Genomic DNA, 25,279 nt, shown 5'->3' with positions numbered 1-25,279 from the left:
CATTTTTCACTCTAACTGGTTGTTATTGCTGAACCTAGAAGGAATTTGAAAGAGAACCTAAAATAAATTTGATTTGTCTTAGGGCCTTGAGTTCTCACACGGAAATGTTCAGAAGAGATGGAAATGCTAGTTCTTTCTGTAATGACACTCGGGGGTTCTCGAACTGGATAGCTGGGACTAGATTCTGTTTGGTGCTTCCGTAAATACTCCAGAATTATCGCTTGACACTACAGGAAATACTTAAAATTTTCACAGTTAAAAGATGGTTATAAACAAATGAAAACATAATGATTACAAGTGAAAGAATAAGTTTCAGTCAGGTTGAAATTTTCTCTATTTAGGGTGTATTTTAGAAAACCTGTTTTGAAGACTGTTAATGTAGGTACTAGCCATATCTGATATAGAATATTAACTTGATTCCTACTACTAGTAAGAATTGTCAGGTAGCATCTTGCTTATAAACTTTAACCTCTAATTATATGAAATGCAAATAAAGAATGATGATTGTTTTATAGATCACTAGAGCTAAAAATAATATACAAGATTTTTTTTGTCCAGAAAAAGATTTACTTTGTTCAAATGTACCATGTCCTTCTGTTCAGTTGGTCTTTGCTGGTGATTTCATTTAAGATAGGTTCTCTGTTTTAGAAATAACTTGCTTTTAGAAGATGCTTTACTTTCAAGGTAAAAATACTTTAATTTTTTGTGTTTCTGGGTAGTCTTAAATGGCAGTTTCTGATTATGGAAATCAGATGCAATAGGAATGGATGAAGAAGTGCTGGTGAATTTAGGAAGTGCTGAGAATTATTCATTTCCTTAGCTACAGATGTTGGTTTTATATGTCTACATTATACATTTAATTTTCTAGAAGGAATTGTTTGTGCTTTACCAATATGCTGCCATCTGTCTTAGGGTCTGATGAGTGAAAAAGTTAAATATGCTGAGGTACATCTGTAATGTTTATCACAGTTACAGTTTTTCAGTTTATTTCCTATTACTATTTCACTCTGTTAACCAGTATAGAAAAGAAGGTTAAAACTTTAAGATAGAATCATTTATTCCATGTCCTTTAGATGTCAGTAATCCTGTATCTTATTTTGACTATATTTTTATGCTTCTTTACTCCAGAAAGGAACAGAACAGAGATTATAAACTGATGTCTTATGTAGTATTTTTTAAACACATTTAAATTTGTTGCCAACATTTAAAAATTTGAGACTTCACATAAAAATAATGATTTTTCACCTTCTTCGCAAATGTGGACTATCTGGCCTTGCTGGACTCATGTGTTTCTACCACAACAGTCAGTTGCATTTTTTAGATGGACTTCCCAGGTGTTGAACTTGACATGTTTCTCTTTTTCATTTTACTTGCCTGCTCCTCTAGTCATTTGAGTTAGCTTGGAGTAAATACAAAAGCATGATTGTAGGAAATCCAAAAGTTGATTTTTCTTGTATTTATCACATATCAAACTAGTTTGAATGTAAATTCCAGTCAATATAATATGTAACTATTTTTCAGGTTTATTATTAAAATAGCCAGAAATTTGTTAAACACCTCATTTCCAAAGGGTATGAATTTGTCAGCAAAACTGCTGTTACCCTTGAAGCACCCAGTAACTTCAGTTTTCATTTTGGGTCATCCTTTTCATTTAAGTCATCATGTTCAGTTTTGAAGTTAAGTTTTGAAGTTCATGTTAAGTTTGACTGTTAGGATGACTGTTCATCAAATTACAGCAGCAGCCCAGTGTTGTCGGAGCTCCTTATTTTGTAAGGTATTCAGTTCAGCCACCTCACCAATCACCGCAAAGCTTTGTAGGTTATAACAAACAATTACTTGATTATTTTTCATTGTTCATGTAGCTTATGGATTCGGGAGGGATAACTTGAGCATTGCCGAGCCAGGCTTGCCGTCACCCGGTGGCTGGAAGTGAAACCGATGGGGTCTAGAATGGCTGGCGGCTGCCCAGCAACCATTTTCTCTCCATGTAGTCCAAGGACTGCTTTACCTGTGGTCTCTTTACCTGGGCTCGTTTGGGCTTCGTCACAGCATGGTGGCCTCAGGGCAATCCGATTATTTAAAGCAGGGCAACCCGTAAACTTTTTAGTTTGATGTAGTCCCGTTTGTTTATTTTTTCTTTTGTTTCCCTTGCCAGAGGAGATATATTAGAAAAAATATTGCTGTGAGCAATGTCCCGTATTTTACTGCCTGTGTTTTCTTCTAGGATTTTTTATGGTTTGGGGTCTAACATTTAAGTCTTTAATCCATTTTTAATTTATTCTTGTGTGTGATTTAAGAAGGTGGTCTGCTTTCATTTTTCTGCATGTATCTGTCCAGTATTCCCAACACAATTTATGGAATAAACCATCTTTAGCAAGCACATTGTATGTGCTTGCTCCCTCTGTCAAATACTAATTGAGTGTAAAGGCGTGGTTTATGTCTGGGCTCTCTATTCTGTTCCATTGATCTATGTGTCTGTTCGTATGCCAGTACCGTGCTGTTTTGACTACTATGGCCTTATAGTACAGTTTGATATTAGGAAGTGTGATTCCTCCAATTTCATTCTTTCTCAAGATTGCTGTTGCTGTGGGACCTCTTGTGGTTCCATACAAATTTTTGAAACATTTGTTCTAGTTCTATGAAAATTTCGCCCTTTGCAGTAGCATGGATGGACCTGGGAAACATTATGTTAAGTGAAATTAGCAAGTCAGCGAAAGACAAATACCGTGTGATTTCACTCATATGTGCAATCTAATGAACAAACCAATATAACAAGCAAACCAGAGACGGACTCATAGATGGAGAGCCGGCTGACAGCTGTAGTGGGACAGCTAGGGGATGGAGGGATTGAGCAAAAAGGACTCACGGACACAGACAAGAGGGTGCTGATTGTGGGGCAGGGGAGGTGGGTAGGAGGTGGGAGAGGGTGTAAGGTGGTTAAACAGTAATGGAGGAAAGAAAAGAAAAGAATGATTTTTTTTTTAAAAAAAGGCTACCATCTGAGTGTGTTCCATCCAGCAAGGCGGAAGCTGAATCTCCTTTTTTATAAGGAGATTTTGTTCTGCCTGGGAAACCACATAGTGTACTTTCACATTCTCTCTCAGTTGAAACAAACTCCACCTCCCGACGGAAAGAGTGTGAGAATACATCGTAAGAAGAGCCTGTGAGATGGGAAATAACTTCTGTTACCATTTGAAAAACACAGTTTGCTGCAGGATGTCATAACATCTTTGTTTTAAAAAAAAATCTGTATAATTGATTATGCTGTTACAGGTGTCCCAGTTTTTCTCCCTTTGCCCCCCCTCCACCCAGCACTCCCTGCTCTTGCAGGCAGTCCCACCCCTTTGTTCATGTCCGTGGGCCGTGAGTGTAAGTTCTTCTGCTGCCCCGTTTCCTATGCTGTACTTTACACCCCCATGGCTGTTCTGTACCTATCTGTTTGTTCTTCTTAATCCCCTCACCTCGTCTCCCATTCCCCCTCACACCTCCCGTCTAGCAACCATCAAAATGCCCCGCGTCCATGACTCTGTCACTGTTCTTGTTTGCTTAGATTCAGTTGTTGATAGATATGTATTTATTGCCATTTTATTGCCCATAGTTTTGATCTTTTTTCTTAAATAAGTCCCTTTAACATTTCATATAATAATGGTTTGGTGATAATGCGCTCCTTTAGTGTTTTCTTGAATGGGACGCTCTTTATCTGCCCTTCCATTCTAAATGATATCTTTGCTGGGTAGAGCAGTCTTGGCTGTAGGTCCCTGCTTTTCGTCACTTTGAATATTTCTTGCCAGTCCCTCCTAGCCTGCAAAGTTTCTTTTGAGAAATTAGCTGACAGTCTTTTGAGAACTCCCCTGTAGGTAACTAACTTCTTTTCTCTCACTGCTTTTAAGATTATCTCTTTATTTTTATCCTTTGGCACTTTAATTATGATGTGTCTTGGAGTGGGCCTCTTTGTATCCATCTCCTTTGGGACTCTCTTTGCTGGCTCTGTGGCTCTGTGGTTCTGGGGGTGGGGAGGGTTTAGAAAAGGCACAATGGCTTCTGCTCGCCTTGATGCCAGACACTTCGCTTCCTCCCTGTGTACCACTGGTGCCTTTCAGCTGCTGCCCCAGTGCCGGAGCTCAGAGGGAGTGAGTAGAGTCAGTTTGCGTGTGGTTCTTGAAGAGGAACTGCTTAGGACTCCGGCAGATTCTCCGCGGACTCAATCCCTACTGGTTTTTGCATCCAGAAGTTATGGGGACTTACCTTCCTGGCACTGGAACCCTGGGCGGGAGGGCCTGGTGTGGGGCTGGGACTCTTTGCTCCTGAGATACCCCTCCCGAATTTTTATCCACCATCCGAGGGTGTGGGACCAGCCTGTTGAGTGTCTCTGTGTCTCCACCCCTCCCACCAGACTGGATGGATGTGGTTCCTTGAATTCCGTAGTTGTCAGACTTCATTCATCTCAGTTTCCAATGGTTCTGAGTGATGGTTGTTCTACAGTGCAGTTGTAATTTTGATGTGGTTGTGAACTCAGTTATCTGATAAACTTACATATCAAGTAGATCTCCAGTGAGATTAGAAAGTAACACAAATAGGTTAGGCTTAACATTCTATAGAATAAAACACTCAGGATCTGGCAGAAGTAAGGCCCGCTTGAATGTGGTTCATAGGATAATAATATGGGTATAATAATTTATAGTTTAAATTTGAACATTTCACCTAAAATGTCATATGGTGTATTTGAGTATGATATTGTTATGTTACAGAATTACATGCTTATGATTTTGTAATAAAAAGGGGTGTTATTTGTGCCAGAGACCCTGTAGTTCCATGAATTCAGGAATTACACATGCTAGGGCGGGAATCTCAACTTCACTGCCTGGAAGCTCTGTTACCTTGCGCAGGTTTTTAAGCCTTTCTGAGCCTCAACTTCCCTGTCTGTAAAATGTAGGACAATGATACTTAAGCCTTTTTTGTTACTTTAAGTGAAATAAAGCTGGGTGTAGTAGGAACTGTGTTAGTGTGTGATCCTTCCCCCACATTGTTGTACCAATCAGAAATAACACATTTGTATTTTCTTAGTCCTGTAGCTGGAAACTTTTTATCAACTCTTGATCTCCTTTTCAGGCATAATCAAGAATTGCAGGGATTGAGCCCTGGCTGGTGTAGCTCAGTGGACTGAGTGTGGCCTGCAAACCAAAGAGCTGCGGGTTTGATTCCTGGCCAGGCCACATGCCTGGGTTGCAGGCCAGGTCCCCAGTAGGGAGTGCATGAGAGGCAACCCCACATTGATGTTTCTCTCCTTCTCTTTTTCCTTCCCATCTCTTCTCTCTAAAAATAAATAAATGAAACCTTAAAAAAAAAGAATTAACAGGGATTGAGTTTTGTTTTTTCTTTGGTTTTAAACTTTCATGATAAAACTTAGTATTCTGCTTATTGGAAAGAATGAAACTCAGACTGTCAGTTTAATTTAAACTTCAGCTATAAATTATTGTTGATGTTTATGAGGTAGTGCATTTTGTTGAGCATATAATTTGACAGTAAAAGTTCAGCTGTATCAGCTCTCAGTTCATTCAAGAATGAGACCATAAAATGAATTTTTGTAGCTTAATTCTGTACTTCAAGTGTTTTCTGTGATTAAAGTAATTCAATACTTAAATTTGATGCTGAAGTAAATATTGATAAATAAATATTTTATCAGTGAAAAATTTGTCAGTATTTAGTGAATATTGATAAATCTCACATGCTTACATAGCATGTTACTGAGAATTGTATAAAGTTGCAGAACTATGTTTATTTCACTCAAAATAAATTATTTTTATTTATAATTGCATCAGAAATGTAACAGTGTAGGAAACATAATTATCTCCCCTCTCCTTACTATTTTACTTTTTAAAATTGTCAACACTATTAGGTATCTTATATTTCTATAGGTTCAGATTTGTATTTTTCATAGGATAAATTCATCATCAATTTGGTGAACTTCTTGCTTTATAATTTAATTTTTATTAAGCTGTATAGGAAAACCAATTGCTTCACTTATTGTGCTTTGAAATAATTATTAGTATTATATCCTTATTTGTGATTCCCCATTCTGCAACACTCTTCATTTCAGGAGAAATAATTATTATTTCAGGAGAAATAAATAATTGATAAGGAACATTTAGTTTAACCGAAGTTAATGATCCTTTTATGCTTAAACTTGTACATGAAAGAAAATTAGATAAGGGGCTTTAAAAATTGTTATTAAAGAAGTTTTTGTATTCGTTCTTGCATTTAAATTGTATTTTGAGAGTTGTGGAAAATCAAGTTGCTTTAAATCACTTACTCTGTCATCACATGAGGCTTTTGCATGACTGAAATACCTGTAATTACTATGTCATTTTTGTCATAGTTGACTTAAAGGTATAACTATAATAACCATCAACTAAATTCCTGGTGAGCAGCTGTGTAAGGCCAGTTAACAGTGGGGGTGGCCCAGCACAGACTGTGAGAGTTAAACTTAAGTTATGGTATTGAGGCTTTATGGTGGGCATTTTTGAAATACTTAAAATATTCAATCCAGTGGTTGGATTTTTGTTTTATCTCATGTGTCTTTAAATGCTTAATGAAAGAATGAAGAAAAATGCCATTTTAATGTCAACAACTGAAGTTCTTAGACACAAATATGGGAATAAAATCCAAAGTGTACTAAAAAAAATCAAATATGCTCTGTATGTCACTATGTGGGTGACTATAGTAAGTAGGAAAAGAAATTTATATATATATAAAAAAATTTGTATGTATATATAACTCGGGATATATATATATCCTGAGTTTAAATTTTTTTATCTTTTTAAATGTTTTTAATATATCATTTATGCTTATAACTTTTTTCCAAATGAAAAATGTTTCTTATACAATAATAATACATATTCACAATAAATGGGTAAGGGTCCATTTTTTAGAAGTTATATACAAATGAATTGAAGCAGTGAATTTTATTTATAGTTTGTAAAACTCTACTATTAACTTCACTGTAATAAAGGAAGAGTCACCAGATTGACAGTCCAACCCAATACAACAAGGCTCTGTACGTGGTAGTATCAGAACTACAGTATACCCTTAAAGCTGCCAGGGACTTTCTTCTCACTCATCTGGTCCAGCCTCCTTATTCTAGAAATCTGGAATCCGAAACCAGTTAAAAGACTTATCTAAGGTCCCCGATTGATGGAGGAGCTGAATCTAGAACTGAGAATTCACCCATACTTTTTGTATACTAGTAAGTTTATCTGGAGTGTTTACTCTAGGCAGTTTGTCTGAAAGCTGATTGAGGTAACAGTTTAGTGGAGAATAACTTAGTTGTAAGTAACTTAGTTGGATGTAAATAAGTAAATAAATAGTTGGGTTTTGATCATGGAATTTCTAGGGTGTTTTTGTCATCCTTTTTGAGGACTTTTTTGGTTGATTTTTCTATATTTTACTTTTTGACTTACAACTTTATTTTTTAGCCAACTATTCATAAATAACTGGAAATTACCAGGATAATTCAGAAACAACCTAAATGTCCAGCAATCAGACTTTGATTATCTATCACAGCAATTACAATACTTTATTAACCTGGTATTGTAGCAGTTTTACTTTAAAAATTAAGTATATGTAGTATTTTATTTTGCAAATTCTAATTAACTGGTCACAATTTTGTACCACTTACATAAACTGTATGTGCTGTTTTAGAACCCAACCTAATTTCTCTTAAGTAGTGAGAGGCAGCCTTTGTGCCTGGATAAAGGAAATCAGCAGGGAAACACAGTAACATGTTTTGACCCATTAAATGCTGACATGAATATAATATCTCAAGGACATTATAATTAGAATTTGTGATCCTTAGTGAGCACTTTAAGCATTTAAATGTCTTTTAGAACTTTTTGAAGAATCATTTTGAATGTGGTTTTAATTTTTATAAAAGTTTTACTTATGGGACTTATGCTTTTTATGAGTAATAAAACTTTAAAAGAAATTTGTATCTTTACATTTTTGTTTTATACTAAACCTTTTGTACCTTTGTTTCTACAATTGAAGTAATGATATAGTGGTTGGAACTTGTTACTATTGCAAGCTCGACAGTTCATTTATCATTAAGCAAAGAACTTAATTTCTTGATTTATCATTGTTTTCCTCTGTGTTTAAATTGCTGTCTTTGTATATGAATTGCTTAGACTTGGGGAAATACTTTAATATTCTGGTATCAAAGGTGTTAGTACAACATCTCAGCTACAGAGAATAATCTGTCTTACTCTATATTCTTGAATGAAAGAGTGTGCTTTATAATACCATATTCCTGTCTCCAAAAACTTGTATCTTCCAGGTGATTTGTTTAAGCTGACACAAGAGTAGTTGATGAAAAATGGACAATCTTTATGCCATTTGTGTGCTGTGGCCTTTGGCCAAGAGCAGTTAAATCCTGGCTTTCTGTATAATAATGAATAAAAGTAAAGGTCAAAATCCAGAATAAACTACTGTAAATCTTTCTGTTGTTGTTATTGTAAGAAAATTGGAGTGTATAGGATTAACACATTTGAGAAATACCATTCTGGTGATACTTTGTTGTTTGTAGCATTTATGTATAATCATCTGTGAGCACTGCAAACTTTTAGAAGAAGGAAAACCAGAAAGCAGTAAGTGGACAAAGTACCTGTATAGAGAGCTTCTCTTTACCGCGAGTTCTCCAGTGTTGAGTTCGTAGGCGGTCAGTGATACCTCGGACCTTAAAATGCCAAGACACCACAGCTGAGACCCTACAGCTTCATTTTTAAGTGAAAATTTTGACAGAGTTATGGAAGTCTTTCTAAAGGTTGCAGATCATTGTGTTTTAAAATATTTTACCGCAGTTATATAGGATTTTAGAATCTCTGCTTACTTTCCTAGTGACCCTTCCTTCCTCCCTCCCTCCCTCCCTCCCTCCCTCTCTCTCTCTCTCTCTCTCTCTCTCTCTCTCTTTCATTTGAATTACAAAGCTACTTTTAATGCTTTGGTGTGAGCCCCACAGTAATAAAAATCACTGGAAAAGGGTAACTTCCTCACCCCCACCCATGGCGCAGGGGGGGAGAGGCTCCCCGAGGGGAAGGAAGCACAGAAGGGGCCCACTGCAGCCTCAGGGCAACGGGAACGCTATCGGTGCTGGGACCCCTGAGCACCACGGCAGGAAACTCGAGAGCACGGTGGCACTGGCTCCAGGCACACGGGCGAAGGGCCACAAGCTTGGGCATGAAGCCGCAAAGCTACTTGGGTTCCTCATCTTTCTCGTTTGCCTTTTTCCGCTTCTGCTGCGTGATCTCCAAGCCCTCTGCTTGTGGGCAGCCGCAGAAAGCCTGTCATCCTGGCGCTTTCCCTTAACCGAGTTGCTCTGCTCTTTCCTATTCTTCCAGCCCGCGAGCTCCTGCTGGTTCCCGCGGGCTGTGGCAAGGGCAGTGGCCCCAGCCTGCCACCGTTGTGTCTCCTCCTTGTGACTTTGAAATTAAAATGTAATCTATAAAGCACTTACTAGATGAGAAGTATTATTCTAGGTGCTTCACTTACTGATTTAATGCTCATAGAAATCCTGTGACGTAGATTCTGGGTAGATGAAATTGAGGGCCAGAGTCATTAATTGAAAGTCGTGCCATTGATAAGTGGAGGAACCAGGCTTTGGAAACAGGCAGCTGGCCCTGGTGGTGGTGCTCTTTCCTACCTACTGTATTACATTTCCTCAACATTTGTTGGTATCATCTCAGAAAGAACTTGTCTGTTTTGAAGAGTCTTTGTGTGTGTGTGTGGGGGGGGGGGATTAATAATTAAGAATATCTTAAATGTTTTTAAAAGTATAATTGAAACTATGACCTAATTTTTTTCTGAGCACTTGGAACTGGCTACATTTGAAAGCATTAACATTTGGGGTTCTCCTGTGTATTCTCCATGACTTCCCTCATTGACGCGGGTTTCCTTCTGTGAAGATTTGGTACTTTGAGGGTTTCCGTGCTGATTGAGAACATTGCTTTAGAAGTACTGTTAACTCGAATGTTCCAAAACAAAGGTGAACTGTGGTAGAACAGGCATTTGGAAATTAGCACTCACTTTGCTCAGTCACTCATAATGTCTCTCTTTCCCAAAAATACATTGTAGACACATGATTTGATTTAGTGTTTGGTTTGCTGCAGTTGCAATGCCCTGTACTATCCAGTGGAGGGCAGCTACTTACTGATTTAAAAAAAAAAATGAGGTTGAATTAGAATGTCACTACTTCGTGTTTACCAAAATTTGGCTGTAGTATAAAGCACAACATTTGATGTACAAGCAGCCATAGTTTTCAGTCCTGTTATCATCATAAACAGTTTCTTGAAAATGAAAAACTTATTTTACTTTGTAATAATTTCTGCCCCCTTATAAGCAGGAAAATGAACTCTTGATTTTAGTTTTAATTTCCCCAGTCCAAATTCTTTTCATTTCCATTTTTTCCCCTTTTTAGAATCAGACTCCAAAGGGATTAGAGAGTATCATTATCATCCTTCTCTTGGAATTATCTGCATGTAAGTCCATGTGACTGCATAGTTCTTTGAAGGCTTTTAAGTAGAACAGTAGTGTTTTTGGTATGTATCTTTATTGACCAGCGGATTAAAGGAAGGTCAGATTCGGAGCTCATCAGTTTGGTTCTCTTTTTGATACAGAATGAATCTGTGAAACTTGAGGAATGCAGTGTGCTCTTCTAACGCTCTGCATTGAAATAATGTTTAAATTACATCTACTATGTGGTTCAGAGAAAGGAATTTTGAGGGGTTCATTAACTAATTTCAAAGAAATCACTGAAAGAATTTTGGTGAATAAAGCCAGTCTGCATAAAACTATAGGTAATATTAACAAAGGAGATACGGATAGTAACTTGGAAAGGGGGCATTCTATGGGAGTTACGTCAAAGGAATTCTTCTAGTAAGGGGAATAAGGTAATATATTTGAAGGTTCTGTTGAACACACACACAAAGTTAGTGTCGTGTTAAAAAACAAGATGAGCATCAGTGGAGATGCTGAGACTAGAGTGAGGCTGGAGACCATCCTTCCGCCAGGTGGCAGTGGTCTGGTGGGGCCATAGACGCAGTTACCTGAGATAACCCGCTCACCTTCTTTCTGCCGTCCCCACTCACAGATTTCCAGGACCCTCTCTTTTGTCCTCAACTCTCTGTTAGGTTTCTTTGGTGATTATGGTTGTATCCATAGTCATTTACTTTCTCATTAAAACAGTTTTTTTATTGTGGTTTAACATCCATAACATAAAATTTACCACCTGGGCCATGTTTAAGTACATATATAATTCAGCGGCGTTAGGTGTGTCCACAGTGTTGTGCTGCCGTCACCACCCTCCGTCTCAGGCACCCTTCCACCTTCTTCAGCTGAAACTCAGCACCCATTAAAGACTGACCCCCAACTCCTTTCTTCCCCTTGCCCATGGCAACCACCATTCTACTTTATGTCTCTGTGAATTTCACTGCTCTAAGTACTTTATATAAGGGAACGGTACAATATTTGCCCTTTTTTGACGGACTTCCTTCACTTAGCATTTTTTCTTCAAGGTTCACCCACGTGGTAGCTTGTGTCAGAGGGCTGAATAGGACCCCATTGTGCGCGTGCACCACGCTTTGCTTACCCATTCATCCGTCGTTGGTTTCTTGGGTTGCTGCCACTGCTTGCCTCGTGTGAGTAATGCTGCTGTGAACGTGGGTGTACCGCTGTCTGTCTGAGCCTCTGCTTTTAATTCTTTTGAATTGATACACAAAAGTGGAATTGCTGGATAATGTGGTAATTGTTTGAGGAACCACCATACTATTTTCTACAGTAGCTATATTCATTTTACACTCCCCTCAGCGAGGCACAAGGGTTCTGATTTCTCCACGTCCTTGCCAGCACCTGTTATTTTCGCTCCTTTTCCCTCTCCCTTCCCCTGTTTGTTTTTTAATGATGGCCATCCTGGTGGGTGTTCATTGGTGGGTGGTTGGTGTCCATAATGGGTGGGGATTGTTGGTTCATTCTGGTTTTGATTTAAAATTTCCCTAATGATTAATGACATTGAGAAGCTTTACATGTGCTTACTGGTCATTTGTATATCTTCTTTGGAGAAATTCAGTTGTTCACTTTTGTGCAGTTAGAAAGTACCACATCTGCTAATGGTTTCACGTTTTTAACTACAGGCTAAACCGTGGTAGAAGAGGAAGGTGTACTTTCGGAAAGCGGTGTCATGGTAGCACTGGGGGTACTTCTTTAGTATATATTGACTTCCCACTTTATATTTAGTAAGATGGATCTCTCCAAAGTTAGAAAGGAAATCACCCATTTCTGACATTCTCCTTTTTCACGTGCTCCATATTACATTCCGAATGCCCGCTATAAAGATTCATAAAAGCTCTTGGAAGGAGAGGTGAGACGCCCAGCTATCGAGAGAAGAACATAAAACGGAAGGGGAAAACAAACCAGTTAACAGCATTCTAAACACTTTACGTCTGTTATCTATTAAAACTATTAATTCTCACACTGAGCTTTTTTTAATCATCTTTGTAACCATTTAGTTCATGGGTTTGAAAATGAAATGTAGTATAAAGGTTAATTAACACTGACATAAGTGGTTAATTTAAGGATATGTCTGAGATAATGCTGGAAAGATTAGTTTGAGGTTACTTTGTAGAGTCTTCATTTCCAAACGTTGTCTTAGGCATTGGGACAACCGTTGAAAGTTCTTGAGGGGCGGACTGTACACCACATTCCCTCTCTGTGTTTTAGATAGGTTTATATGGCTGTAGCGTGCTGGAGAAAGTAGGTGGTAAGGATTGGCAGTGAACTGGTTAGTTACTCATTTTACTACAACTAATTCTCATCACAGGTTACATTTATAAATATTTGTTTTTTTAAATATCCTTAATGAATAACATGCCTATTATACTTTCAGGTGCAATCACTGAGTTTTTTTCGGGTTGCGCTGAAATCTGTAAACAACTAAAATATCTGCTGTGAAAATTAATCTGAAATGAATATTAATAACTATAGAGAGCTTGAGTCAGTTTGTGTCTTAGCATGAGATAGTGAGTATGGCATGTATGGACAAGGGAAAACACATGCTTCAGACGGACACTTGCAAATATACTGCTCATTCTGAATATATCTGAGATAGAACAAACATATATATATTTTGAGCATGCATAAGCACTGCCCTTAAGTTTGAAGCATAATCCAAAACATTTCCTAAAATATTAATGCTGATATCCGGGTAAGGAAGGCTTAGCTATTCATGAGAAAATACAATGTTTATTTTTATTTTTGAAAAGCAAACTTTCCTTTCACTTTCTAGGGAATACCTCCGTTAGTCGCGGGAGCAGCAGCACAGGCCTGCTCCGTTGCATTCACATTACTGACTCTGCATGGGAGGTTCCCAGGCTGCTTGACTGGCAGGAGCAGGAGCTCTCACTTCAGTAGTTTATAATTCCTGGCTATTCTAGGATAGTTTGCACTTCACCAAGCCTCAGACAGGTCAGGACATTCGGTAGGAGAAGGTTGAAAGACAAAAGCAGCAGGCCTTGGGTTCTCAGCCTTTAAAAAAAAAAAAAGAAACAGAATTAGATTTCAATTTGGTGGTCTGAGTTTTTAGTAATGTGCCTGTATTACATGTAGAGAGTATTCATCAGCCAAGAAGAGTTTTAAAATGTCAAAACTGGGAAAAGCTACTCTAAACCATGGCTTGGTTCCTGTTGATTTTAAAAGCGCCAAAGAGCCTCTTCCACACCAAACTGTGATGAAGATCTTTAGCATTAGCATCATTGCCCAAGGCCTCCCCTTTTGTCGAAGACGGGTAAGTCTTACACATTTGAAAAAAGGAATATATTTATTTAAATGAAGTACTTTTGCCTCCTTTAGTAAAGAAATGCTTTAGTTTTCAATTGATTTTTATAACTAAAACTCTCAGTGCATTATGAAGCCAGTAAAAAACTTACATAAGTGGTAGTTTTAATAATGTAAGAGCTTTGAGGGCAAGGTTATCCAGTCCACCTTTTTCCTCCCTCTCTCTCTCTCTCTCTCTCTCTCTCTCTCTCTCTCTCTCTCATTTATTCTATAAGATATTGGAGTCCTTATTTTAAATTGGTAGATATAAAAAGTATGTTTTGAAATACGTTGGCAAATACTGAAATCCAAAATCTATAGTTTTTATTTTGAGGGGAAAGCCTAAAGCTGGTGGTGTTCTCCTTATACGTGGGAATTACAGCAGTTAACTCTTACAAAGAGCACTCCAAGTTCCCTACGTTTATCTGTACTTTAGGCTGCATTATTTTTAAGTTGCTATTTCTTAAACTCAGATTTAACCTAAGAGAGACGTTACTGTTTGCTGTTATGTAAAATAAAAATAACATGCCATTGTGTGGCGGCTACGGTAGCAGTTTATATATAGACAGCCCTGAACTACCAGGCGTCTTGTAGAACTCGTGCTGGCGTGCAGGCACGTTACGGGCTGCTGGGCGTTTTCCAGCGTGACATTGTCCCCTCTCTCCCACCAAGTGTTGACCCTGTTCCTATCAGCAGTTTTGTTGTTTTTTCTGACTGACTTGGTTATTGCCATTTTGAATTATTAACTAGAGTGATATATTTTTATATCTAAAATATGTTTTATGATTCTGAACACATTAAACAACAAAAAAACCTGAGATTGAATGAGTGTTGGCATACATCAGTGTTTTTAGTGTTTCAGTGCCGCTTCTTACCTTTTTTGTAATTAAAGGGAAAACATTCTATCAAACAAGTAAATTAACTTACAAAACACTTGAAAAATAGTTTTTCTCCTCAGTAAGGAGAATCTTTTATTTGCCAGGACTTGTGTTCCCTTTCAAAATGTTCCCAACGAAACATTCCCAACAAAATGTTTTTTGTTGTCTTCGCTCCCTTCGAGTAGTTTCCACTTCTCCAGATAAGTAGGAGCCATGTTGAAAAGTAGGATTTCAAGTGACGTTTAAAAGAAATACAGTTTAAACATTGAAAATGGAATACAAATATCTCCATCACTCTCATACCTTCTTCTCTACTATGTTTTTAGAAAGTGTTTCATTTATTTTATCTTTTACTTCATAACTTTTGTAACTTCTGAATGAGGTCACTGCTCTGATTTAAGCATTTACACAGAGGCCAACAACAGCGTTAAAGTCGTTAATAAATTAACTTGCTATTTTAATACTTATGTAAAAGAAAATATCAATACAAGTAAAAATTTTAACTGAGGAAACTAAGTGTGGGTGTTTTAAATTAAAGGGTTAAGATGTTACCAGTCAAGATATTTTGTTCTAAAAATTAACAGTGAACTCCAGAGCTTTCCCTGAGGGCTTCCTAGGGTCACTTTTCAGTTTGATTTTTCTAGGTTACTGTGTTATGTGAAATTATAGCCCTGGAGTTGTAATAATAGAAGGGGACTAGATTTGAAAAACTAAATACATCCTAGAATTTTTTTTCAGGAAATGGTTAAAAAAACAAAATTAACACATTCAGTTTGAAACTACCTGCCTGCCAATAACTCACTATTGCATAACTCATTGACTCCGACTACTAGACATACTAGAGGGATGGCGTAATGAATCCTCCCTCTCCTTTTTGCAACTGGCTTATTGAGGTGGCTTTAAATTGATTCACATGTTCTTTGTCATTTAATTTGCTAACTTTCCCTTGGTAAAGTTAATGATAAGCATTTTTAAAATGTGTTTTTCTTTAACGGAGATTTTCAAGAGACTTTTGGTGTGATGTGTGATTAATCACATTTTGTGTCTGGCATCCAGTTTATCCTTTACATCAGATAAACCTTCTTTCAGGCTAGGTTGTCCTGGACAAAGCAGATAAACTACTGAGTTTTGTAAGCCATTGTTTTTTTTTCCACGTCGTGAGCTAATGGGAAGTATGGTGACCTCTTATAAGACTGTATGCAGTCTTGACCTAATAAATTTGAAAAACATGATATTATCCCTTTATCGTAGATGTTTATCCTCTTAAAATGTTTGCATGATGAAAAACTTTGAAAACTGTGAAAAATCTTTCAAGTAGCTGTTACAACTACAACTTCAATTTATATCTTGAGTGTTTCCAGGAAATGTATTAATCTCATTATTAAGTATATTAGTACTGGTGGTCTAACTTATTATTGTTTGAATTATTCTAGTTTCTCATCAGAGATACTTTGTACTCAATACTAACAATAGTAAAGAAATAGTGATCTAGCAACGTGAGAATACTAGTTGAGTGCATAACTTCTTATTCAAAAAAGAACTGATTGTCCTTTGAGGAAGAGAATTTTTACAGGAAAAATGTATTTAATCTGTAAAATCTGTGGAAAATTACTTTTTTTGAAGTGTGAATGCCTAATTATGGTAATAACAATATTTCTTAAATCCTAAAATACATTATTTTTCTATATTTTGAACATATATAAATAAGGGTACAGCTTGATGAGATTTCAGAGCTTGTCTGGCAGCAATGTTTTTCTTTGAAGTGATAAGGGAAATAATGCTGCCGTCTTACAATTAAAAATAGTGTTTTGAAAAAATGCACTTCAGTGCTCAAACCTCACTTCTTAACTCGCTTTTGTTCAGACTTTTAAGCATTTAAAATATTCTTGTTCTATCATTGTTCAGTATTACTATTGGCGGTAGAAGCTTTTAAGTGACACGCATTGTGGGTCTGTACAGGACCTGTAAAGATCCCTGGTGACTCTGCTGGTTTGCAGACAAACACTGATTTTAGAGCGTTTGCCCTGCGCGTTCTTAGGTTTGAGCCGCGCACTGGCCGTGTGTCACGTAAGCATCGGCAGCACTGCTTGCTGACTGAGGAGATGGGGAGCAGCTGCTTGTGGAGTGGCAGGGAGGTGAGGTGGGGACATTGTGTGACAAGGACTTGTTCACCTGAAACCCAAGAGCGCAGATAATAATGAAGTATGTGACTGGGATGTCTGATAGTTGGAAATAATTTTGATTTTTATTACACCTCAAGCCCTATTAAAATGAAATACTGTATTTAAAATAATTTCCCTTTAAATAGAAAATAGAAATAAAATATTTGTGGTGTTTGAGAAAATGTTAAATTCACTCCTGTGTATTGTTATCATTGGGGATTGACTTAACTCCGGAGTCTTTCCCTGCAAGTTTGCAGAGGACCATTAAGTGTGTGAGGCTTTACGTGTCTCACAGTCGCTGTTAGAACTGCTACTCAGCTCTGCCATGGTACCGTGAAAGCAGCTGCAGACAGCATTTAAACAGTATGTGAATGCACACGACTGTTCCAATAAAACTTTATTTATAGAACAGTGAGATACAGGATTTTACAATTACAATAATGCTACAGTAAATCTTCCTGTGCATACATCTATTTGCTTATATGTAAGTTTCAGCTTATGGTAAATTTTTAGAATGGGATTGTTAGTGCCTTAAGCCTTTTGTTTCCTTTAAAACCCTCATCTTCCTTTCTTAATCTTTTGTAGTTAAGTAGAGAAAAATCTGTGTGTCTTATCACTAGGATTTTAATAATACTGCTTATTATTTCCCTTCTTAATGTGTAGTATTAGTATAGTAATGCTATTAATAATTGCTATCACTTTAAAAGAACCTACTATGTACCCTACCAGCCACTGTTACCCAGCTATTTTGTGTATTTAAACTCAATCCTTAAGTGATTTATATGTTTGTTAAGTAGTATAAGTTGGGTAATATCTTTCTTCAGTAGACTGGAAGACTGAGGTTTACACACGTTAACTCCTCAGTTTTCTTCGTAAATAGTAAAGCTGGTATTTAACCCCAGGATTCTGCAAGGCTGCAGGTAGCAGGCATTCTCTTTCTACTATATTTTGTGGCCTTTATACATTTTTTTCTTGTAATCATAACACTTTTTAACGACTGTCATGTTACTGCTTGGGAGGAGGGTAAGCCTAGAGCCACTGCAGACATTGTTTCCGTGATAAAATACATTCAAAGATTCGAACAGTTGCCCTACAAATAACTTTCAATAGCATCATCCATTATAAATTTAGGATTTTTTGGTGTAATCTCTTTTAAGATATTTCACTTTAAAGTTACTCCACAGATTATGCAATAATTACAGTAATAAAAACTGGAAATATTAAACAGTATGCATATTTGTTGTCTTTTTGTAAGCTGAGGAATGATACCCGTTAAAGCAAAAAAAAACCCCCCAAAAAACAAAAAGAGATTCATGACACTTGTTCAAACAGTGAGACAGACTTTATTTGGGGGATTTGATGGGAGGTACAGAGATTACTACCAGGAGTTTTTTTTAAAGATTTTATTTATTTTTAGAAAGAGGGAGAGAAACATCAATGTGTGGTTGCCTCTCACATGCCCCCTCCTGGGGACCTGGCCTGCAACCCAGGCATGTGCTCTCACTGGGAATCAAACCTGCGACCCTTTGTTTCGCAGGCCAGCATTCAGTCCACTGAGCTACACCAGCCAGGGCTACTACAGGGAGTTTTGATGGTAGGAGAAAGAGATTGGGCTCAACTCCAAATATGACAAAGAAAAGTGAGAATTTATAGCCAAGGAACATGGTGAGAGTTAGTCGATAGAAAATTACTAAGAGGAAACATTAGAAAAAGGAGGGTATTCTGGCTAAATCAGCTTAACCATAAGTCATCAGACGTCACCTGGGGGATGGTGGAGGATGAGGAACCCAACACATTGGAGGGTGATGATATCGAGTTTGGGGGCTTTCTGTTTAGACTGACTTAGTAGGATTCTTGCTAAAATTGGCACCTGAGAACAGTGCCCAAGGACAGGGCCTAGTTGGAAAATCGGAGAAGCCTGACTAGAGTTTGGTCAGGGGAAGAGTCTTTGTCATACTTCAGTGTCTGCGCTTGGCAGGCAGCAGCGGAGAACAGGGCGTCTGACAGATTGGCCATTAACCACACCGTGAGGTATCATTCTCGACGGTATTCCTGACGGCTTGCCCAACCGATACTTTCGACAATGGTGAGAAAGCGTGAAAACAGTATTACGCCTCCTTTAGCTTGGTACTCCTTTGGGTTCAGGCTTTTTTCTTCATTGTTTCCTTAGTGATGACAGCCTGTATTCAAAATTTTAATCTCATTCATGCATAATCTAATGTTTTTTGTATGTATAATCTGCACTTAGTTCAAGCTATGTGTCACTGTACTCTGTTACACTCCTTCCATAGACAGTTGGCGAGTCCATTAGTAACGTTTCAACAGGGGTCTGCCAGTGTCACCACACAGTCGTATTGCTTTTGTTTCAGAAAACAACATCTCCATGTATTCTGTAATATAACTTTCATTTGTATGAAAATTTTGTGTGTAGCCCAAAGTAGGTGATCATGAACCCTGCTGATAAAGCAAACTTGTGAGTCATTACCCTTCTGAACTTAATAACATCCCAATTCCATAACTTCTCTGAGTTGAATGATGATAGAGGGAATTTTTATTTTCTTCCAATAATTAATATCTTTTATTTCTCTTGATAAAAAGACATGTTTAATATGTAAAATTTAGAAAAATATTTTTTATAATTTTCTAAATTATCAGCAATTTCACTGCTCAGAAATAACCACAATAACCATTTTAAGTAAATAATTTCTTTAAACAAAATGGGTACTTTAATCCATTTTTAATATACTGCTGGTGGTTTCCGGTGGCTTCAGTCACTCAAACTGTATAAATCTGCCAAGTGAACGTACCATAATTTTCCTGTTGTGATTTGGATAGTTCAAAGCTTTGAGCTTTTTTATATATAAATCTTGAACATTTCTGTACACAGTTTTCTGCGAGTAGAATTATGAACTTTTTAATTCTTGCTAAATACTGCTAAATTGTTTTCCAGAAAGGTGATACCAATTAAAAACCAGCACGAGGGACTTCTAATGTTGCTTAAAGAGAAAGAAATCATATTCAAAGCCAGTTTATACCTACCATGGAAAAGTTTTACAGATTCTACTTGGTTGATAATTTATCATTGTATTTCCATGTTCATTATTCTAGGTTTTCTATCAGAGGAATTTTTTTTTCATTTTAAGAAAATAATGATATATGCTTATACTTAAAGCTTCATGAGGAAAATAGGTAAATAGATCAAGAGATTATTTGTTGCTCGTGGTGATTTTATTTCTTATTCTTTCTAGGAAATAATGTTTGTCATAGACTGTCACCTATATTATTTTCAAGCTGAATTTTCTTCTAGTCTTCCCATAGTTTTAAGACTATCATCTTTGTTTTTATCTAAACAGATGATCCACACGTATCGTTTCCTGATTTATCACTGATTTAACACATTATTTTTACTACAGGTTTTATGATTGTCTTAACTTTCATTTGTCACCTTAGTTTATACCTTTTACATTTTTGGATTTTAGTGTGATATTTCTACAGTACAAATGACAGCCTTTCCCAAAGTATATTGCTATTAATAATCTCTACTACAAGAGTACTCATGCTAGCAAGAGCAGCTGCCAGAAATACTTGCCTGTTCCTTATAGCGCTGCTACTTAGTCTTACATTTCTGACATAGCTTGGCCAGCTCTGCCTTTAGCCCCAATCCAGGTTCGCCTTTTTTTTTTTTTAAAATTCTAGTCCAGCCACGATTGTTATTTAAAGTAGCTGTAGTGAGTCTGCTCTCCTAAAATGTCTTGATACCTGAAAGACATTTCATGAAACTCAACATCCGTTTCATGGAACTCTTTGCCAAGTAGAAACAATAGAAGGATATTTTTTTACATACAGAAATATGAAACCTCTAAAGAGAAGCCAGCTTGGTGCTTACCTTCCTCATCCCAGTCTATTCGGAACCCACCAGTTTGTGCCCGTGTCTCCCCAGACGCTCTCCATGACTTCACAGTCTGGCTAGCTCCCCGGCTGGGACCTTCCCCTGGCACTGATTGCGTCCACCATTGTCGTCACCCACTAGTGGAGCATATTGTCATTTCTGCATTGTGTCTGGCCCTAAGGCATGTATGTGCCGCCCAGTGGTGTTAAGTGATAGCCTTATCTATAGCTACCTTGTCTTGGTTAAGCTGTAAACTCAGTTTAGTATCTTTTTATGTTCCTGGTGATATGAAGGAAAAATGAGTATAAATATTTGTATGACCAATTCGTTGACGTATGTGTTAAACTTGGAAAATTCTTTCGGGCGTTTTTGGTACTGTAAAACTATGGTATGTTTTTGTTCACTAAGTGTTTTTAAATGACTCTGCAGCTGTGATTTTGAATATTTCATTTTCTAAATTTAACTAGACTCAGATACAGTTTGACATTTAATTTTAAAAGTAATTACTACTTACCAATTTTGAAAACGAAGGAGAAACAAACATAGGATGTAGTCATTAGATGGTACTTTTGAGCATCTACAGCAGCTACAAAATGTCAAAAAACGCTGAAAAAAGAATTATTATACTGTTTTGGTGAGTAGGAAGAACAGGGTAGTATGAGCAAGCCTGGATACAAATTTCAATGGGGTACCAGATTTTTTTCCTGTATTGAATTTATGGGTGACACAGGTGAACAAAATTACACGGGTCTCAGGTGCACAGTTCCACGGCACATCATCTGTGTGCTGTATTGTACGTATGTTTGCCACCCCAACGTAAATCTCCACCCATCACCCTTTATAGGGGGATCTGTGGGTTACCGGATTTTTTTTAAAACGTGACTTCCTATAGTCCATCAAAAGCTGGGGGAAAATCGGCATTTTCAGATCATCCAATATCCTTTATTGCCATTACTTTTTATCAGTAAAGGAGTTAATTAGTTATAGCAGACCATTCTGTTTGGGATACTATCAGTTCTTAATGTTTCATGCCTCATGTATAAACATGAATAAACAGAATATAAATTGTAAGTTTCTTACAGTCTTAATTCTCTGCACTGTGCATAAAGAAATCCCCTCTGTGGATATGCAAAAATGAAAAAAAAAACACCAACCCAATCGTTTAAGCATCTTATAGTTCAGTGGTAAAGCCATAAATGGACCCTTATAGTACAGAGGGTTAATTCCTTAAATGGGCCCATGCACAAAGGACTGGTGGGAGCATGAGCAGGTCCCCCAGGCCTCAGTGCAGGTGGCTCAGGAAAGGCTTCACAGCAGCTTTGAGTTAAGACATGAACGATGTTTGCTGAACAGGTGATCAGAGAAATGATGGACAGAAGGAACTTGGGCTCATATCTTGTTTTTTCACATTAATTATACTGCTGCAAATTATTCACTTACGTCTTGACACGCACTTTATTAAAATCAGCCCCCAAATACGTATTGAACAGACACTTAGAACAGAGTTGGGAACTTTTCTAGAACCTGTGAATATAACTGCAAGCTTGGATTCTGATTTAGGGAGACAGAAAAGTAACTGTTAATGGCAGTGTTTTGTTGATGATAGAAGAGGGTAATGGCATAGCCTAACTTGGGGTTCAGGGGAGGCACTGTTCTCAGTACTTTGTGTATGGGCTCATTTAATCCTTAAAACAACCTGTGTGACAGATGAGGAAATATGAGGCATAGGAAGGTCAGATAGCTTGCCCAGAGCTAGTAAGCGATGGAGCTGAGATTCTAAGTCGGGCATCTGGCTCCAGCGTCTCGGACACTGCTCCCGACCTGGGTCAGCATTTGCTGAGGGTGCAGATCCTGAGATTCCGAGTGTTTTAAGGGTTAACCTTTGCCATGGAACCCTGTGCTTTTAAATACCTCATTTTCACTTTGTTCTCACAATTTATGATGGCTTCAATACCTAATTACTGAGAGCATAGCTTTCTAGTTGTTTTTGCCATCAGATAATGATGAGGTTGTGCCTCAGTTGTCAGATATGAATGCAAAACAAATTACAACATGATTTGTAAGTCTACAAATGCATCATAGACGTGACTGCCGTGAGTTGTTATCCCTTCTGCTGATAGATAGCAGTCTGTACAAATAGTTCAGTAACTTCACATCCCAGGGCAAGGCGATATAAATTTGTAGGCTATATTTTACAGAAACTGACTTAATAAGACTTGTAGTAAGGGAGACAGGGAAATATGTTAAGAAGAAACATAGTATGAAGCTTTGGCAAGGTAAACAAGTACGAAATAATAAACTCAGTTGCTTGTCTGCACACCAGAAATTCAACAAGCCCTGAAAACTAAAAAAAAAACTTTGAGTTAGCCAAACCTGACCCTAACCAACACAAGATAGTCACTTTTATTATTTACCTGAATATTCATGTATTTTGCTGTAAAAATATTAATGTGTAATGTCCTAGGAATGGTCTAAAACATACTCTATATGCTATATATTGCCTTTATAGATTCCAAAAAGTTCTGAAGTCAGAAACAGTGTTCTCTAAAGTTGTGGAAGTAACTCCACAGACCTTTGAGTTTTATAGCTGTCACCTCCATTACAAATGGAATACATTTTGAAGTACCAAAGGAATCTAAGCCTTATTTTATGTCTCCGAGAACATGCATATTTGAATGCTTTAAAACATACATTATATAAATGAATACTAAATTTAATTAACCCAGTTATAGGCAGCTCTGTGTAGTATTGCATAATAGTAGAGTTCAGAGCTTACATGTTTTTTTTTTTTTTTCAGTAATCAACTACAACGCATGCTAGCATAGTTACATTTAAAATGAGGGATGAGGACCCTGACCACATTTTTACCTCTTCCAGTATTTGCATGGAAAATTAACACCACTAAATTAACTTTAATTCTGCTAATACACATATTAGGCACACTCTCATAGTAGGTGTTGCTAGTGTAACAAAGATGAGTAAAGCAGAGACCAGATTGATCATTCATTCATTCAACAAATAAGTATTTGCTAATTCCAGGCACAAGTCTAGGCACTTGAGTTGCATTAGGGAACAAAGCAGAAAAAAAAAATCCTTTTATGGTCTGCTCCAGTATAGTGTGTCACTGGACTCCTTGATCCAGTTATCCACTTGTCACCTCTGAGTCAACTGATGACAATTCACGTTTCAGTTTCTCCGTGCGTATGAGTGTATACCCACGTACATATGCATGCACACACAGACACACTCTTTCGCTGACCTGATGGGATTATGTTGGTATGAAATATATTATGAAATGTACTCTCCTGGCTCTCAAATACTCTTAGGTAATGTCTAGGACAAAATATCATTTTGAGGCTCTGAAAGATACAAATACTATTTTATTCCATTTTCCATATTCTTGCAAGGACACTTCAACCTTTAATATCCTATCAGGCTCACATTGTGATTTCGTTCCGGATTGCGTCTGGGTCAGGAATGGAGTTTTTGGCCCTGCCCCGAACTTGTGGGAGGTTGTGTAAGTTGCTGTGTGTCTCACATATGAACAAGCTGAATAACAAAATGTGTAATTTATGATAGATGTAAATAATGGTAGATTTAATTTAAGATTTTTAGTGTGTAAATTTTACTGTAGCAGTAATGGCAGTGAGACTATCATTTGTGGCAAAGCTAGTGACATTCTAAATGTTAGAAGTTAAATTCAGTTATTTCCTTTTACAAGTACCTATTGATGCAGCATATGTCTTTCTTTGCATATATAGTGTTTTATTCCAAAAATGTGAAAAGTAAAATAATTTAAAATTTTTTAAAAAGTAAATGTACCCTGACTGGTGTGGCTCAGTGGACTGAGTGCCAGCTGCAAACCAAAAAGTCACTGGTTCGATTCCCAGTCAGAGAACATGCCTGGGTTGTAGTCCAGGTCCCCAATTGGGGATGTGTGAGAGGCAACCAGTCAGTGTATCTTTTGCACATTGATGTTTCTCTCCTTCTCTTTTTCCCTCCCTTTCCCTCTCTCTAAAATAAATAAATAGAATCTTTAAAACAATGAAAAGTAAATGTGATATTAGTCTAGCAAACATTTCTCTTGTGATTTTCATAGTGTCAATATATATATACGTAAGTGTTTGTATGTATGTATTTTAAAACTTTATTGACATTTATTTTTGTCAGTGTACAGGGGAAATAATCAGTAGTAAGTATTTCTCAAACATTAATACATTAATATTAACCCAAAAAGCACATAGGTAGTTTATGGTTATTTTATGTTATCTTCATGTAGTGATGAGGAAATTGTTTTAAGAGGCAAAATATATGATAATGTTGGATGAAATTCTCTTACTTATTCTCTTGTTAGTACTGAAAATGAAAATTGAAACCTGTGGGTTATTCCTATACTTAAATATGTTTTTATGTATGGGTGATTTCTTATAGTTTACTTGGGAACAGTTTAAGCTTACACAGCTTTTAAATAATCCACAGATATCTCTGCATTCTCT

At 37.1% G+C, this 25,279-nt stretch overlaps 1 protein-coding gene and 1 pseudogene across 9 annotated transcripts in view; one reads left to right on the top strand and one right to left on the bottom strand.

The window, feature by feature from the left end:
* The window catches only part of FBXW7 (F-box and WD repeat domain containing 7), a 169,400-nt gene that overhangs the window by 97,228 nt on the left and 46,893 nt on the right, over positions 1–25,279 (top strand). Inside the window, exon 1 of one of the 9 annotated variants that reach the window (XM_028519177.2) lies at positions 13,404–13,825. The exons of the other annotated variants lie outside the window; for them this stretch is intronic. Coding sequence (XP_028374978.1) covers positions 13,679–13,825 — 147 coding nt within the window. The 5' untranslated portion in view covers positions 13,404–13,678. Of the gene's footprint in view, positions 1–13,403; positions 13,826–25,279 lie in introns of those variants that run through there. 9 annotated transcript variants of the gene reach the window in all.
* Positions 9,082–11,643, bottom strand: LOC114502491 (annotated as a pseudogene).

Source organism: Phyllostomus discolor, chromosome 8 (genome assembly GCF_004126475.2).
Source record: "Phyllostomus discolor isolate MPI-MPIP mPhyDis1 chromosome 8, mPhyDis1.pri.v3, whole genome shotgun sequence".
Classification (NCBI taxonomy): domain Eukaryota; kingdom Metazoa; phylum Chordata; class Mammalia; order Chiroptera; family Phyllostomidae; genus Phyllostomus; species Phyllostomus discolor.
This window is presented reverse-complemented; position numbering and strand designations above follow the sequence as displayed.